Here is a 19,176-nt window from a genome sequence, read left to right as displayed (position 1 = left end):
AGTTGAAAGTCAATTCTATTGAAATCAATATAATATCTGTATTCCTAGTAACCGATAATCTTATTATTCACTACCGAAATCAACGTCAACAAAAAACTTGTCTTCAGCATTATCTTAGTGATTACATCCATTTAACCGCTGATTGTAGCCTTTCACATTTGAAGACCAAGACATATTCGGATCAACCGTTAATAATATAAAGTTAATTGACTTCAAAAAAGAAGGTTTTAAATTTAATTTGAATATATCTAAACTAATATTATAAAGAGAAAAGATTTGATTTTTTGTATGTTTGTATATTCGCTTGTAATGCCGGTTTTCTACCAAACGGACAGTTGAGTTTTTGTTTAAAAACAAATACAAAACTGAAACTGTAATGGCCATTACATTGCACAGTCTACAGAAAGTTTGTAGAAAGTTGCAGTTTTGTTTTTTTCGTTTAGCGGATATAATGGATAAACTCAAAAACTAATTAACCGATTTTAAAAATTATTTCACATATAGAAAGATACATTATTAGCGAGTAACATGAAATTGTGAACAATACGAAAAATGAAGGCTAAAAAGCGTTAATCTTTATTTTTAAAGTTGAAATTTTCCAGTGGCGGGTGTGGGTAACTGAAAGTATTTATATATATTAAATTTTCATTATTCGAATGAGATAATATCACATCATAAGTGTTGCTTCTATTTTCACGAGTTTCACGCACTATCAAAAGCTTGTTATGCACGCATTATCTAGTAATTGTTATGACACCAATTATATATCGAATGTCTATGAAATCATTTGATTATAGCATTGATACATTTTAAATACGCTTTAAACTCGCCATTTTGAACGAATACATGACAATTGTAATACATTGCTTCAAAAAAAGTCTTCCATTTGAAATAACGTCATGAATTCGACTCCATATTGTAAATGGTATGTCGCCATATTGTATTCTAGTGAAAACTAGAACAGATAAATTTAAAACAGATAAACAGATAAACAGTGTGACAGATAAATTTTTAGCCGGCCGTAAAAGCTAACATTTTCATTCTTTTTAAATAGACTATAGTTTAAATTTGGTGCTGGCCTGTATATTTCGGAACGAATTGTCATTATGGCATCAATATTTATAGTTTTATTAACTATAGCTCTTTAGTACTAACAAAATTAGTAAAATGATTTCATAGACCCCGATATACAAAGCACTTTTTCATCTTTATGCTTATGACCCAATAATAGTTTGTAAAATTTTAAACAATTCATGTAAATAGTATTTTCTGACTATAATATTTTTATACATTTGATGAGATTTTAATTTCTTGCGTTTCCTTACCGACTATTTTGCTTTATTTCATGCTTTTTCAAAAATTGTTGACTCTAATTTTTCTTTCCGCTTTATTTTTAATATGGCCTTTTTATTTTAAACAACTGGCATTATTTATTACTTCTTTTCAAAATTAATCAGCCGATTTAATTAAATTAGCTTAAAAATTTTTATAATTTCACCATGCTAAATCGTCTAACGGATAACCTTCTGTACTGAAGAATGGATTAAAATTTAGTTTTTTTTTTCGCTCTCCATGAATATTTCAAAAATAGATATTCCATTCTCAAAGTAACAGGTCTACTGTGTGTATATTGTTGGAATATTGAGCAAAAAAATTGCTTATTGCTTTAGGTTATTTAATTGGTTTGGCAATGAAGGAAAAATTAAAATTTCATCAAAATTTTAATTAGTTGCTTAAATAAAATTATATTTTTTTTAATTGTGTGTTTTAATTTTTTTTACTAATACTCGATGCAGAATTAAAGATTTTACTTCTTAGTCCTCAAAAGTTTAACCAATTTGATGTAATTAAAAATTTTTATAATAATATTATACATTGAATACGTACTGTAATGTTACAATTTTTTATACACACGCAGCAAAATTGTTTCCCGAATACCTACCCCTTTTTTAGAAAAAGATGATTTGCATGAGTAAAAGTTATTTCATTTTTTGTCATACCAGAATTCATTTTAAATGTACATTAGTGATTTTGGAGAATGTTGTTGAAATAAACGGAAGTTTAGAACCGTGGAGGGAAAAAAACTCAACTCGTTTCAAAAAATTGCTTTTCTGTCAACATCTCTCTATTCTCCTAATACTATAGTTTTAGGACACCCCATATGTATTAAAGAATTTTTTTGCAATTCAATCAAAATTGTTTCATTGATCTACAAAGCACATTCAAATTGCACAAATATTATGTAAATAACAAACGCATTTGATAACGTTAAGAAACTAACTAAACTGTTTGCAAAGATTTTTGTTGGTTTTATACAATTTTAATTTGGACTTTGATCCTTTTTAAATTTATCATAAAACAAATATATAATTGTTTCTCTATTTCTCTAGGTTACTGACCCGTGGAAAACCAGATGAGCGTCTGTTATCAACATCCGAAGATAACGATGAATTTACAGTGAACTTCTTAAATCAATCATCAACAGCGTAAAATCACTATACAACGATTCATTATATTTGTTATATAATAACTGAAATGTAAAATTGACGATTTTAAAATCAATTCTTAACATTTATTAAATTATTCATTGATTCAGTATTTATCTTAAATAAACAAGAAAAAAAAATTGTACTTATATATCTAATTATTATTGTTTAAAAATCAAATACTGTATTGTTTATATGTTTTTTGTAATAAATTTTTTATGTATCTCGATTCATTAGAACCAAACAAGAATTATTTTTTATATATCGATTGTATTTTAATGAGATACTAAAATAATTTTCTTTTTTTTAAAAAGACAAAATGAATAATGTATTGAATTTTTTTTGTAAATAATTTATATTTGTTATATTTTTGTTTTATATACCATGTTAAAAAAATACAGTAAAATAAACATAATATTTTAACATAATTGAGAAACATTCTTCGTATATAGCAACAGAGCTGGAGAAATTATCAGTGGTTTAAAGCCCTCATTGATCGAAGAGATCATCAAAAAAATTCTGTAATTATTGATCGGGAGGATAAAATAGAATGAGCTAATAATAAAAGGAATAACTTTTTAAAAATTTCAAAAATAGAGAATCATAGCCTCAAGATCAAGAAGATAATGGTTCGCCAATTAAGGCGCAGAACAGTAAATGCGTATTAAATATAATTCAAATGTACGTCACAAATTATTTTACAAACGTCAATCTAACGATTGAAATTTTCGTTTACATTATTTAAAACGACCACACACACTTTGTTCATCTTATATTCGCACAAAAACGTCGAAAAATTGGCGGAGTCACAATTCTATTTCTTGAAATAGAGCATTCACTGAATTTCAATGGCTATAAATCGATGTTTACACGTTTTGTCCGACAAGAAAAGGAACCTTTTCTTGCATTCAACCTAAATATAAGTGCAAAATAAAACGTAAACTGATTCCTGAAATGCCCAAATCTTGTAATCAAGAAAGTTTTAGGACCTCCTTCGCATTATCTCCCCCAACAGCGATATTTTGCAAATCAAACGATCGATTGAGTTCTAATTTAAGAAGTTGTGGTGACTGAAATAATAAAGGAATCTAGTATTTACAACACAGTAATTTATCAATTGGCTTCCTAGCTACAAATAGCAATCATTCAACTAACAAAAAGCGCCACTGATGAACTAGCTCTCACTTCCTAAAAGGCAAACTTTGGACAACGGAACAAAGTATTAAGTCTCTGCTACTTCTTATTAAGTATTCGATTACTTATTTTTTAAAATAATAATTGGCCTTCACCACTAATTCATTTCTGATAACTTACAAGTCTAAAAATAGGCCTATATACGAATTGTCCATTTGTATTAGCTAATTAACATAAAATTGCTGAAATCTGTTAATTTCGTTTTAGTCTCGCAAAACTTTGGGAATAAGTTTAGTAATAATAGCTCCGAGTCAGAATAAGACGAGAACTTCGAGTGTGATGTTTTATACTGGGGAACCTAAGATTGACAATAAAGTAAGCTGTGAAGTTTATTTTCAAAACCTTGATCGTAATGTTATCACTTTGATTACCGTTTCATTCCATTTAGTATTTATTAAGTTCTAAATGATGGTCAAAGATTAAGGCACAAAATTATGACTACGATTTCATTGCTCGGTCTATCTATCTTTTAAGTTAATACAAACAACCTATATGTATTTTTTAGACAAACCCTTTACTCTTTTGATCCAAAATAAAGACCAATATTATATGAAAAGAAAATCGTCTCTGTAGCACTGCAAGGCAGATAAGGTCTGAGTAAAATTTGAAGAGTTGCGAAATAATTTGCTCTTTACAGGGCATTGGAGAGAAGGCAAAGAAAAAAACAAACAAAAGTTATTTAAATATAATATGTATATCGTTTTTAATATTTTATTCATTAATATAACGCATATAAACAATGTAATTACTTACAATAATTAAAATATCACAAAAAATTACAATTTTATTAACCAAATACTTAATATTAATATAAAAATGATAGATAAATATTTAATAAACTTATTGCCATTAATAACAAATTTACTAGGATCCCCCAGATTTATAACATGCACAAATTTTTATCCACATAGTTAAATGTTTATTGATAATGAATAATAAATTAAAATGACATATTTTAGATCATTTTTTGCATATTACGGCATGAATGGAAAAGTTGAAAATATAAATAGTTTTTTATTCAATTTTTATCTATTCACGGCGAAATTAGCTCAAAAAATAAAATACAATTTTTGTTTATTATTTAGTAGCAGTATTTCTGTGGGGACTGTTTTTAAAATATGTCCCGTTTAAACTCGGAGCTTACGGTTACCTTTCATCGATTAAATCTATGTATACCTTCAACTGCAATTTCGTGACGGTCTTACATATTCCACCGCCTTATACATTTAATTTTATATACTGTTTTTGGACAAATCTCAAAACAAATTTCATGATATCTCCTATACTATAAACCCCCTGTCCTTAATTGTCTCGTTCGGCTAAACCCTATCTTCTCATTTGCTTACAAATTCAATCAACAGGATCTTATTTAATTATGGCACTCATTTTTTCTCAAATTTAAACTAGAATTATCCGATATTTAAAAATTTTTTTTGGAAATCACATATATACTTAAATTATTTAATTATCAAGGCACTAAAAAAATCACACGTTACAAAAATACATTATGACATATTATTTTATTCTAGTACGTAAATTCTAAATTTTGCTAATTTTGTAGTAAACTGTTTTACAACGAACCACATTGTGATCAAGTAACTGAATTAATCTCATGCCTTGAAAAATTTCTTAGGTAAATATTAATTTTTGAAGAAATTAACTAAAAAATTTACTCATTTAGTGAATTTTTCCTCCATAAGTGAATCAAATTTATCGAATTTACGTACGGGAACTAAACAAACATTCTACATTCATACTAAGAAAATATTGACGCAGGTCGGTACTTTTTAATCAAGGATTCCAAACATATTGGATCTAATAACATTTTTTATTGGTTGAGTTTTATTCACTGAATAACTGTTACAAACCCTCAGTATTTTCGTAAACAAATATAACTACCAATAATAACATCATTAAGAAATGATTGAATTTTCGACGGCTTATAAGGTATAGGGTGTTTTAAAATTGTACGGCACTATTTCAGGTGTTTATTCTCTAGTTCAAAATAAGAAAAACAGTTCTTATAAACATATATACGAAATATTACTGAGATATTGGGCATAGAGATATTGAATAATGAAATATTCAAAGGAAATTGTTCAAAATAAGCCGTTTTGTTGAATGCAAGATTCAGCATCACTAAACTATGCTTCCTTGACATTTAATACAGGCAACGATAACTTAATTTCGCACTTGATTAACATCTGACTTTAGAAAAATATATCTTTAACTTCCCGTATCTCGACAAATAAATTATTTATTGACATTATATTAACTTTCTTGCTTATTTTAAGCTAGAGAACACGCACCTAAAATACTGCCGTACAATTTTGAATCACCCTGTCTAATTACAATTGAAGATATTAAAATTAACTTTTGTTAACTTGGAATTAAAACTTTTCTCAACAATTTTATAAGTCTGTAACATTAATTAAAAAATTACCATATTAAAATTATACAACTTTCATCTAAATAATGGTTTTTTCCTTTCCATATTTTAAGGCACATCAACAACAATTGAGGCACATATATGAATCCAAATTGTTTATGTATCTGGAAAGCAAAACATACGTTAGAAAATGAGATGGACATCTGTTTTTGGATGACAATTAGTAAGCTTATTGTCTAAACATAATGACGATCCTGTTTTTAAAAATTATTTAAAACTAGCTTTAACCCGCGGTTTCGAATGTGTTAATGTAGATTCTATAAATCAAATCAGGTTGTTGGTCGACACCGGAAGCATTAAATTCATGGATATAGGAATATTTTAAAAGGGGTAGAGTATAACCGAGCGGGGTGAGTCTCACTCAGGGGGAAGAGGCAGGGTAACATTGTGCCTACTTTCTATATTCTTCTTATATTTAAAAAAAAGTAAAATTTGTAAAGAAAAATAAATACGTGAAGTATTTATTTTATGCTTGTTTTAAAACAATTTTTTGAACGATATAAGTAACCTAAACGCAACAATATTCTATTCAATTTAGTGAATATTAAATCTTCAATCCTAGTGTTACAACTATTATAAGTTAACTAATGAAATTCAAAAGAAGGCTTAAGAATGCCTCGAAAATAAGTCGATTAATTTTCAATACTAAATTTCAACGTATTATAAAATTTTTAAAATATGAAATTAATGTAAAAATTTATTTGGGGAACTTATTTTATTAAAGATTTTACTTTAAATAGAAAGATTTTTTTGTTCGGACCAGTCTACAACACACGCAGAATTCGCGACCAATTTAAATTTTCCCGCAATTTAGAGTGCGAACAGCCGCAGCCAATCAAAAGCAGGCATATTACTTGAGGCAATGTAAAACCATGGTTATATGAATATTAAAATCTTAAACACACACAGTATTATGGTTCTATTTGAATTTTCCCGCAAATGAGAGCCGCAGCCAGTCAAAAGTAGGCACATTGCTTCCTCCTGAGTGATACAGCCCCCTCGTCTAAAGTAGGACTTTATACTACATCCCTACTATAATTACTAGATTCGTGTAACAGGTACTACATCTTAACCTTATTTAAAATATTGTTAAGCATACTAAACTTTGCCTTTAATATTATTAGTTTTTTGGGTTTCCATTTTTTATTTCCCTATTAAAATTAAATTAATTGTTTAAAATTACCGAGTAACTGAACAGGATCTGCAAAAATCTTCTTGGCATGAAAAACATTTAAATCGGCAATTAAAACAAAATATCTTATCACAATACCAACATTTTCCCAAATTTTCATTCGAAGTACATTTGAAACAACTATCTAAATTTGAAGAAATCTAAAATAAAACGATTATTTAAGATTATTTATTTCATACGTTTGTCAAATCAGAATTTCTAATAAAATCCAAAGTAACTCTCACATTAAAAACCTTAACCGATCAAAATTATTGTAGCTGCAAAAATTTGCTGTATTTGAATAACTTGTATATTGAATGCAGTTGGTTCTTAACCCTGCAATCTTTTCAAAAATGGTTCCGATTTCCGAACAAACAAAACTATTAATCGGTTAAGAGTTCTCAACGTACCGTACCAGTACTTTTAGAAGAAAAGCCAAATTATCTTACTGTGTTTTCATTCAATCTACTATTTGAATTTAGTTTTTCATTGCACGCTTTTGCCCCATTAAATAGTTTTTGAAAGGTTTTTGCTAAAACAATGAGAAAATGTAGAATTACTTATGAACATTAGACAATTATTAAATTCTTACAATAAACTTTTTCAATATTTTCTTTTGAATTGACATCAATTTCTTTTTGGCTAATATGAAATTTCATTTGTCGACATACGTCATTTTCAAATGGACATAATCGTTTTGGCATTTTGTTAAAATTATAAAATATTACATGCTTTTACCAAAAAACTTTGAAGTTGACTATTTTTGACTATTTTGCAATTAATTTTTTAAACTCAGAAAAGTTTTCACATTTAAAAAATATAAACTTCTCTTTGGTTTTGTATTTTATAAAATTATCATGATTCGCTGATACGGTTTACACTATTGATAATAAATTATTTTTCTTGTTTTTATATTGAGTACCCTAATTGTTTGTGCGGAGTACGACAATCATGCAAATTTGATAAAAATTTATCTTTAAAATTTTTTTAAAAACTTTGTATTAAATTAATTAAGCGAAAACGATGCTACTGGTTAAAAATCGAGCCAAATTATGATTATCCAGATTTCAGCTCCACAAATTGCCAAGTGCAAAGTTAAAGTAAAAACTCTATTCTTACTATTTTTATACCATGTATATATGAAATATATATAGTATATTAAGTTTAGCCCCAAGTTTGTAACGCGGAAAATTTTTGATGCTACGAAAAAAATTTTGGTATAGATGTTCATAGAATCACGTAATTAGTCCATTTCCGATTGTCTGTCCGTCTATCTGTCAACGACAACTCAAAAACGAAAAGAGATATCAAGATGAAATTTTTATAGCGTACCCAGGACGTAAAAACTGAGGTCGAGTTCGTAAATGAGCAATATAAGTCAATTGGGTCTTGGGTCCGTAGGAACCATTTTGTAAACCGTTAGAGATAGGACAAAAGTTTAAATGCAAAAAATGTTCCTTATAAAAAAATAAACAACTTTTGTTCAGAACATTTTTTGTAAACATCACTGTTTACCCACGAGAGCGCTAATTAGGTGCAAATTTAAAGTATGTATTAATATGGGAATATCAGTCATGTGTGTGTGGCTATTTAAAAGTGGATATCTTTTTTTATTTACGTGACGTCAAAAAACAAACTATTGCGTCATCAATACTCCCATACATGGTATTTCAACAATTAACTGTTGGTAACAATTGTTTGTTTTCACTTGTTTGCTCTAAATTAGTCTAGAAAATTATTTTGACTCAATCAGAAGTAATAATTTTTGTATTTTTTTCAAGTGGAACCCGGTTACAAATATTATATATATTTGATATACACGTTTTGGTATTATACCTAATTTTCACCAAGCGGAAATGAAACTATTATACATAGTATAAAAAAGATTCAATAGATAGTTTTTGGGATACCAGGGCTGAAGTTCATAAACTAAGAAATTCAATTGATACTGTAGGACTTTCCCTTCATAGTTTTTAAAGATAAAGAACGCTCCAATAAACAGTATTGAACAAAATATAATTTTGAGTTTTAAAGATATCTTTAAACGTGTGGTGTAAACCAAATTCATGCAATTAGTAATTGCCATAACAAAAGAATTGCACCACCAAAATATACTTGTATTGATTTTAAAAAAAACTTATACATTATCTATATTTAGTAAACGTCAAATCAGTTGTCAAAATGTGGACTGAACAATTAAAATATAAATTAACTAAATATTTAAACAATTATACTTTACTAGGTATCGTAATTAATTTTAATATAATATAAATCAATACATATTAAATGTCACAATTATTTATTATTTTAGATTAAATAAAAATGTAATCCATGACTAAAAAAATATCGTTCTAATTAACGAAGAAAACATCACCTTATCAATAATAATGTATGACTTAAGCGTAATGTATGATAATTTTAGCGATTCATTCGCTGAAAAATGGAGTGGAAATTATACAAATTATACACCTTTTCAAGATTTGCCTATGGATAGTAGTTTTTTATTATTGTTATCTAGTTTAATATTAGCTCTCGTCTGGGTTATTTACATCACTTATTATAATTCACGTGTGGCTGGCTATATTATCACAAAACTTGTTAATCGATTATGTATTAAGACTGGTTATTTTAAAATAGGTATGCTATATATAATTTATTCAATCGAACATTTTAGTTATTAAGTTAATAGAACGGCAAGGATATTCGTACACAGACGTGTGAGTATTCAGCAAGTCAGCAAGTCTCAGTCTGATTTGGAAATTCGCAAGATTGTATTTCACTGATGTACTGATTTTCAAAATTTTGATACAGTTTTATCCGAAATGAATTTATTTGATCTAGGCTGGATTCGTTATGGAGTTTTAAGAAGTCAAATTCCATATTCATTCATATTAGTACCCTTCTGTTATTCCTGCATATAGAGATTTTAGAGTTTTATGGAAAGATGAGCTAAAATTTTTTGTTCAACTTTTATGATTTTCTTAAGAATATTTAATGAGTAAAGTTGCAGAAAATGGTAATCTGAACAAGCTAAGTTCAACTTTTACTAAGTTCAACGATGAGTGGTTCTCGGGTTACTGCCAATGTACAAAATAATCATTTGGAAAAAAAATATGTATTTTGCATCGCCTCTTCGTAATAAAAATCATCATTTGATCCAAAAAAGTTAATAACTTTATGTAGGATGATTTTTAAATTTTGCTAATTAGTTAAAAATAAAATTTTCGATTGATATACTTTCTGGATTGTAAATTTTGTGGATTAATAGATTTTTTTTTTATTTAGGTTCATTTACTGTAAATGCTCTTTCGGGTAAAATTATGTTTCGCGACGTAATTTATGGTACTGAAGACTATACTATTCGTGTCCAAGATGGTTATTTAATTTTTCGGTGGTGGCGTTCTTATGTACCTAAAGATGTCAGCGAAGGTAAAAAACTCTTATATTTTTTCAAAACTCTTATGTTATATAAGTAGTTTTTTTGAAATATCACCTAAAACCATGTAGAAAAAACATTTATGGAGGTATCTCAAAAAATACTCATTTAATTGTCAAACAAGTATCCCAAATAAACCATAAACTGAAGTATCTTATTCAATTTTAGTTGATATCTCGTTTTCGTTTCTAAGCCCAAGACTGTTAGAAGAAAATTTTTCTCTATCTCTAGTATTTAAACAGTTATGACCAGAAAATCAATTCCCCCCCCCCGCTATTTTTTGTAATAATAATATTAACTCAGCCTTAATTTAAAAAATTTATAGTATGTTCATCTGAATTGTCCATAGAATCCTTATATTAAAATCTCCAGTTTACAATTTTTTTTGTCAGTATGTTATTTACCTTGCAACTAATTATGATCTTGTGAAGTCCTATTTATTAAAATTGCTTCCACTAATTAAAATCGATTGTTCATATTATTTAATTTTAGATCTATCACATTCAGACACCAGATTATCCGTAGTTTTAAATGGATTCGAATTACATGTATATAATCGTTCAGATTTGTATGCAAGCTTAGAAAGAACGTTTGGCCTTGAAACTAATTTCTCAAATAAAAGTAAACATCCAGATAAAGACCAACTAAATCATGAAAATGAAGTATTAAATTTTGAGAATCAACGTGATCAATTAAAACCAAAGAAAGCACGACCGGAAGCAGCATTAGCAAAAACATGGCGTGATTTAATACCCGTTATTAAATTAGATATGTGCAGTGGACGTTTAGTATTTGGTAATCGTTTAGTACCTACAACATTATCCATAAACGTTGAGGAAGCACACTTTGTATATTCCACAAAACCCGCAGCATCTAGTTTAGATCATTTTATGCATTTTGCAAAATGTAAAGCAGAAAATTTTAAAGTAATATTAGCACCTAGCTTAAAATATACGGGCATGATTGATGAACCACCACGATATATGGGTGAGGGATTTGTTGTAATGTCGTCGAATAATATAGATGTGTACATGTATATGGACGAGCCTGGTATTGTACCTGAAGAACCAGTCTTGCTGCGATTAGCTAATGGTGATATTGTTGAAGCTGCACCACCAATGTGGGGTATGGATATTAAGTGTGGCAAAGGTAAGTTTTATACGATTATTAATTGTACAGGGTAATCATTTTTATTTTATATACACAAATTAATCTGAAGGTAATATCGACTCAAGGATCTTGCAGAATTCTAATGAAATATGACTCTTGGTAAAACTATCTGAAACTTTCGAGGAATTTTAGTTCTTGGCGAGTTTAATAGAGCTCCAGCTCAAATGTTCCTAGTTTTCCAAATATGAAAGCTCGTGAAGTTGTGAAAGAAATTTTAGAAAGGGGCGACGTACATAATCTCGTGTTTAGTATTCAATCAAAGATATTGAAGATCATATTCCAATATTACATATACATTATGTACAAAAACAGAATGTAAAAGTTATGAATAAAATACAAAAGTTTTTATTTAATTAAAAGTCCACAGCCAGCGTCGCATAGAGAGTCCACAGCTTTTCCATCAACATTGCTTCCAGGATTGATGAATCCAAGGTTTCGGGCCCAAATATTCTATATCTGACACCGTGTAGGTTCTGTAAGTGCAAATAACATGTATGGAGGTATCATCGTCCTACATAAATACCCTACAAGTAGGATCATCAGAGATCCCCATGTTATGAAGGTGGTAGTTCAATCGACAATGTCCTGTCAAGAGTTCCACCATCTTTCTCAACTGTGTTCTAGTGAGCTTCACCCGAGCACAGTCGAATGGCTTAATTGTGGTTATTTATGCACAAATCTGTCGCATGCCCTGCGCAAAGTAATCAAAATGAGCTTGTCGAAATAATAAGAAGCACAATAAATTATAAAATAAAAAATAATAGCTCATTCATTTTTGACAAGGATTATTAAAAAAGTTCTTGTAAGAGCTCTTCTCATGGAAAGGCTTCCGTACGCTTGCATTTTAGAAACAATCATTCAAAAACATTTTTTTTATTTTGAATTAACTTTACAAATTGGCACTTATTAATAAATTGTTCAGAAATTTAATTGAACAAATGTTTTTTTTACAGGAACGGATTTCAGTTATGGTCCATGGGCTGATCGACAACGTGATAATTTATTTCGTTTCTTTTTCCCATCTGATTATCAGCCGTTAAAAGTAACAAAATCACCAAAACCTGGTGATAAACGAGCAATGCAATCGTTTGATATCCGTCTTATGACATTAAGTGAAGCAACTGTTGATATATTATTTTCAAAAGAGAAAGAAACAAATGCCGTTCATGTTAATATCGGTCCTGGATCATATTTAGAAGTAACTTTACCATGGATTGTTTTACAAGATGGTTATACTACAAAAATTACAGGTCAATTATTACATTTAGAAGCTACTACAAGTTTACAAGTAAGTTAAATTTATTACAAGAAATTTTAAATTTTTTAACTCATTTGCCCCTTGCCTTGTAAGAAACCCCTCTTTCAGATCCTTCATTTCAATAAATACGAATCAGTTACGAAAGAAAAATTTCAAATACTGATTACAAAGCTAATTCTCAAAGAAACATAATTTCAATCACACGTATTACTTTTGAATGCACAGCTGAATGGGAATAAAATTATTCCTATAACACATATTTATAATTCTTATTTAGAGCTGTATTCGGAATGATACAAGAACGTTTTAGTTTTCTTTCTCGCTTGAAAACCCAGTATGTAGTAAATGAATCCGCTAGCTTGAGTATCTCAGCCTTACATACTCTAATAAAGAAGGATAAGTCAGCCTTACATACTCTAATAAAGAAGAAATATTTATGAAAATCTATACATTTACCTTTGTTCACGTATTATGCAACTAAACTTTTGGCAATTTTAGAACCCCATGCTATCTTTTATAAAACAAAATAAGAATATCGTAAATATTTTCCTCGAAAAGTTAAAGCATGAATTTATTTTATAATATTGTCATGAATCATTCAGTTTTTTTTTTTTTTTTTTTTTTTTTTTTTTTTTTTTTTTTTTTTTGTACCCCTTGATCTGATACACAAATTAGGCTTTTCAACCTCGATTTATTTCTTTCCTTATTATTTTTAGTATCGAAGTCTGATTGAAAGTGAAACATTAGAATATACAGTTAAGTGCCATTATCCAATTAGATGGAACGATCACCAAGAATGGATTCTAAATTTAACTGGATGCAAAGCAACAGCAAATTTAATATATTCACATAAAGATTTTTTTCAAGATTTAATTAATGATTGGGCATCAAAAGCTCGTCCAGATTTATTAAATTTTGTTCCATATACGTGGAAAATTAGTATATTATTAAAAGAATTTGAGTTAATTACAATCAGTAACGAATATAATTGGATTGATTGTACATCACAGAATCAGGAAAATTGTCATTTAGCATTTTGTGGAGATGTGTTCGATATGTCATTTGATTTGCCATTTGTTGATTTTTTACCTCAAACTATTCCATTACGTTTTTGGATTCAAGGCGAAAGTGTTGATTTAACAATGTATACACCAGAAGTATTTACCAGTCGTAATATTATATTAGCTTTGGATAAGAATGCTAAAGTTTTAGCTAGAGATGGTACTTTAACTAAACGTCCAGAAGTACGAAAATGGCGTAACGTTTGTCAGAAAAGGTTTGTTTCAATTTAAAATTTTCAGCTCAGTAAATTTTTCGTACAAAAAAGAGTATTCAATGTCTAGGGATTATAGTAGTATCATGGATTTAATTAATTCTGCTCATCAAATACAAAGCAAGACCTCAGATCAAAATCAAGATTTTCTATGCTTCCAAACCAATCTATAAACTCTGTAACGACAGACCGTGGTTACTTCAATCTATAATTATTTTCACTTTTCAATAGATCAATTCAATTTGTAGAAAAATTGTGTTAACTGCCTAATATAATGCAGAGGTATTACTGTGTTCTGAGATAATTTTGAGTTTGTGAAAAAAGTCGCTCCCTACGGATGATTCCAGAGACAGGAGAGGCAAGGCAAACATTTGAAATATATAGGATTCTGATATGAAAATTCAAGATTTAACTATATTTTTTGTATTGTCAAAATTTTTCATAATTCCAGACCTTTAATGCACTTATTGACAAAAAACAGAATTTGTATTTCCAAAAAGTGATAGTCAATAATGAAAGTATTAATAAAATATAATTAATTGTAGTCAAGGTTGGGTTGATTGTTGGTCGGTGCCGATAGTTGCTTTATGTATAAATTATATATACCACCCAATTCCACCCATGGGTCCAGTTCCTCAAGCGGATATACCAACGCCTGATAAAGAAGAATTGTTGTTATCACCTATGCGCTTTCCACATAAAATGCCACGTAAATTATCTCATAACATGCATTGGACACCTCAAGATTCTTCACAAAAATTCGATCCAGAAGTTTTGCCACCTGATAAAGTATCTTTAGAATTAGAAATAGGACCATCTGTTTTATATTTGTATGGGACCATGTTAAGAGGCTTATTAAATTTAAAGGTAAGTTATTATATTTTTGTTAATTTGATTAAGAACCAATTTAACCCTCATGACTGGACTAAGTAATGCTATTGGCTGCTGATTTTTTAGCTGCATGCTTTTCCACCAGCTAGAAGTCTAAGAATAGCTTTCTTTGTGGCTTTCTTGAACCACAGTAACAAAATACAAGGTGGACTATTATTATTAAACAATAGTAATAAAGTTAAATCTACCGCGTTACTGATAAGAGATTTAAGTTAGAAACTCCTGATTATGAATATATTACTTATTTAATGTTGTTAGCGTTAATTTGTGGAAGTTCCTATTTCTAATATATTACTTTGTAGCGAAACACCTCTGTTTTCGAATTCAATTTTTTCAGAAACTATTTGATTAAAAAAAAGTTGTTTGTTTTTATATAAGCAACAACTTTTTAACTGAAAGTGTTCATTCGTAACGTAGGTCAAGATCTTAATTTTATTAGGCATTTTAAAGATTGGAATCTAACATTTGAGATCAACATTTACAAAGATTTTCCATACTCGTTTAAAATGGTTCACTCTGTATACATTTACTAAAATCTAACCAGAGAATATATTTATAAATTAAAAACGAACCGCTTAAAATAATCGAATAAGTGGTGCTTTCATATTTTCTTTCTCAATATTAACGTTTATGTTATGTTTGCTCAAATTTTGAATATTTCCCGTTTAACACGACAAATAATTTCAATCAGATATGTCGGCTTGCTAAAGAAGCTTCATTAAAAAATATCGGATATTAATTTAATTGTGTCTGTTTTAGGAAAATATTTTTGGAGATGATCAAGCATTTACAGATATGCAACAAAGTAAATTTGCTGAACACACAAATAATAATTCAATTGATAATCGTAACGAATCATCAGTAAATGAAGAAAGTGATTCACTTCGAAGTCTATTTGATCCAAGAAATTATCGACCATTGGATGTACAAGTACAAATTACAATGCATGATATACAAGCACATCTTATGAAAAATTGCACAGAGAGCGATCCACCATGTCCAGTTATATTATTAGAACGATTTGGTGTAGAAATAAAAAAAACGTATAAACAAACCGAATTACAAGTATTATTATCACCGTCAATGTTATTAGTATCCGATAATGCTGTTAGACCTTCGAAAGAGCAACATTTAAGACAAGGACATTTAACTTTATCCGCTTTACAGGTAATATTAATATTATTTTTAAGATTAAGATAACACGAGCGTTGATTTTCAAGTTTTTCTACGTAGTTTAAAACACACATTGCACTGACCAAAATTACATAGTGTACATAATGTATCTATATGGGTATCTAACATGCGTTGAAATTGATGTCTGTGTGTTCACTCTATTTAACACATCTTTCTCAGCTCTAAAATGAGCGTTAAACACATGTTTGACGCATGGTGTGACTTTAGCCGAAGGTACACTTACACTCTAAATATAATTACTAGAGTTTTATAACTGCTTAATTAACATGAAGATCAGTATAAAATGTGTCATTTTTAATTTAAACCCAACAAATTTTGTTTGAAACATTGATATCTTTTGATTAGACTCTGAATTGAGTGGCTAAATAAATGTACTGATATTTGTGCTATAATTTTGAATTCGAAATGTTATTTTAGAAAGATATTTATAAAACTTTATTATTACAGATTCGAGGACATGCTATGTTTAGTGATGAAGGCCGATCTTTAGATGAGGAAACATTGGAGTATGCATGGATGATCGAAATTCAATTAGGAAAATTAAGTGGTAGAATTACAATGCCTCAGGTAAAAAATAAGTACAAACTTTAATTTTGTGTATTTTAAGAATATTTTAATAATTATGAACAGTTCAAAGTATTTGCAAAAATATTTAAACAATTAACGTTGTTTCCTTCAATCGTTCGTTATAAAGTTTTGTATTTTTTTTACAGCTTTATCATATTGCAACATCGTTAGAAACATTAGTACTTTTAGCTTTAAACTCAGAAAATACCCTAAAACCACCTAGACCACCTAAGCTATGTTTACATGGATTACCACCATTACAATGCCCTAACTCAGATTCCGAATCACGATATCAATGTCCGTCAGCTGATGAGATTAAATATAAAATGACAAGAGTTGCAATTGATGCAATCGATTTAACAATTGTTGAAAATGGGACAGCACTTCAAGCATGGGTATCACCTGTTCGATTATCTACATGTAATCTTCATGGACAACATGTTAAATCAGGCATTACTTGTGTATTACCAATGATTTTATTTAAACAATTTGTATCCGCTGGTAGTCATTTTTCAAATCTCCACAGTAATACAAATACATCGACTAGTTCGAAATCAAATCAAACTTTACGTGATCGTGCTGCAAGTGAAATTACAGATAATTGGTTAGAGATTGGTTCGATAAATGTTGGTCCAGTTATTGTTGAATCTGCTTTATCGTTATCTACCTCAGAATCGAATCTACATATGGTACAAAACAAGTAAGTTTAATTTCATCTTTACTTAACTGAAATTTACTTATTTGCTCTTCTGACTTGAACAACAACCCTAAGTCTTATTATTGAGATTTACCTACAACCTCTTTATTCATATAAAACGTCTCTATTAATAACGTTCTTAACAGAAGTAAATTGCTTTGAGGCCTGGCAATGATTTACTTACACTTTTGCCCAACTACCGGTCGTCATACAAATCGATATGGAGAAAAGATTTTCCAAAAATGTATTCAGCTCTATTTATCCTCCCTAAGAATTTCCTTTCGCATACCATGACGGGATCATCTTCAAACCATTTGATGAGCCCAGGCTTCGAAGACTTCAAGCTGTTATTCAAACCAAAGAACTAATATCCGGTATTAAAACCTTTTTCAAACAACCGAATAAGGGTTATTATTTTAAAAATTTCTCTGTAATTTTCCAAGAATTTATGTTTGAGTATTTAACCAAAATTTGAAAAAAAGTCCAAAAATTTAGTGAATAAATAAATATTATGAACCTTTTTATTCAGATATTTAAAATCACATGATGAAAAAACCAAACGTCTTTGGTTTTTGTGGGCCGGTGATCCAACAGTCAACAAGTTAGTTGGAAAATGTGGATGTATTGGAGGCTGTGCATTCTTTGGAAATAATCGTAATGGTCCAAAATTTTTCAAGCCTAGTAAATCTGATATTCAAGATGGTATTAATATTGCAGCATTTAGGTTTGTATACAAAATTAAACAATTTTTTTATTAGAAAAATTAATTTCTGATAACTAAATTTCCTTATTTACAGAATACAGGAACCGGGTAAAGATCCAGGTTTTGGTCAAAGTATTATACATGAGGGTCAATTAGTTTTCCATACTCCACCGTACAGTTTACAAGATGTTTCTTTACACGAAGTTGGAGTTTTAACAAAAGTAATTTTTTTAAATTTAGGCTATTAGCCAGAAAATCAACTTCGTTTTAAACTGAGAAAACAAATACAAGTATTCTTGGCGCAAACTTTACCGAAAATTGAATACATAGATAGTAAATTAATTTTAACCTTTAAATATTTTTTCTGGTTTAAAATGAAATTAGTATTTTTCTGATCCAATCAAAAATTATTTGATTAACAATTTTATTAAATTTTCAAGGGTGCTTTCGAAAAATTATTGGAGAGTCCTCGTATTAAAAGTGCTTTTGATCGAAAAGATAAAGATGGTTTAAATCGCAGTAATACTAGAGAAGTGATTGATACGATTACCAAATCATCTGCTACGTCTACAAGTCCATTGTGTTTTGCGGCAGAAAATCGCAACTCAGCTAGACGATTTTCTTATACGTCGTCAAGGTAAAATTATCTTTTAATCAATTTTTTTTACATAAGTAGTTTTAAATTTA

The 19,176-nt window shown here is 28.9% G+C and overlaps 2 protein-coding genes and 1 long non-coding RNA gene across 6 annotated transcripts in view; 2 read left to right on the top strand and 1 right to left on the bottom strand.

Moving 5' to 3' along the window:
* Positions 1 to 2,542, top strand: part of LOC123299784 (copper-transporting ATPase 1) — a 35,133-nt gene extending 32,591 nt beyond the window's left edge. For 3 of the 4 annotated variants that reach the window (XM_044882136.1, XM_044882138.1, XM_044882139.1), the window contains one exon: positions 2,391 to 2,542. In XM_044882136.1, the coding sequence (XP_044738071.1) occupies positions 2,391 to 2,490 (100 nt within the window). In that variant the 3' untranslated portion in view covers positions 2,491 to 2,542. The remainder of the gene's footprint in view (positions 1 to 2,390) is intronic. The other variant, XM_044882137.1, reaches the window with a different exon arrangement.
* A 1,989-nt stretch (positions 2,543 to 4,531) lies between these two features.
* On the bottom strand, positions 4,532 to 7,804 carry LOC123300551. The gene is made up of 3 exons (XR_006535390.1): positions 7,750 to 7,804; positions 7,313 to 7,461; positions 4,532 to 6,233 (listed from the first exon to the last, which is right to left on the bottom strand). It is a non-coding gene; the product is annotated as an uncharacterized LOC123300551 (long non-coding RNA).
* Positions 7,805 to 9,786: 1,982 nt separating this feature from the next.
* The window catches only part of LOC123300840 (transmembrane protein KIAA1109), a 42,273-nt gene continuing 32,883 nt past the window's right edge, over positions 9,787 to 19,176 (top strand). Inside the window, exons 1-12 of the mRNA XM_044883487.1 lie at positions 9,787 to 9,937; positions 10,586 to 10,729; positions 11,229 to 11,885; positions 12,860 to 13,194; positions 13,881 to 14,440; positions 14,983 to 15,304; positions 16,088 to 16,495; positions 16,970 to 17,089; positions 17,236 to 17,789; positions 18,316 to 18,510; positions 18,584 to 18,710; positions 18,930 to 19,126. Coding sequence (XP_044739422.1) covers positions 9,787 to 9,937; positions 10,586 to 10,729; positions 11,229 to 11,885; positions 12,860 to 13,194; positions 13,881 to 14,440; positions 14,983 to 15,304; positions 16,088 to 16,495; positions 16,970 to 17,089; positions 17,236 to 17,789; positions 18,316 to 18,510; positions 18,584 to 18,710; positions 18,930 to 19,126 — 3,770 coding nt within the window. The remainder of the gene's footprint in view (positions 9,938 to 10,585; positions 10,730 to 11,228; positions 11,886 to 12,859; positions 13,195 to 13,880; positions 14,441 to 14,982; positions 15,305 to 16,087; positions 16,496 to 16,969; positions 17,090 to 17,235; positions 17,790 to 18,315; positions 18,511 to 18,583; positions 18,711 to 18,929; positions 19,127 to 19,176) is intronic.

Source organism: Chrysoperla carnea, chromosome 5, assembly GCF_905475395.1.
Source record: "Chrysoperla carnea chromosome 5, inChrCarn1.1, whole genome shotgun sequence".
NCBI classification, from domain to species: Eukaryota; Metazoa; Arthropoda; class Insecta; order Neuroptera; family Chrysopidae; genus Chrysoperla; species Chrysoperla carnea.
Note: the sequence above shows the minus strand (reverse complement) of the source record. Positions and strands in the feature narration are given on the sequence as shown.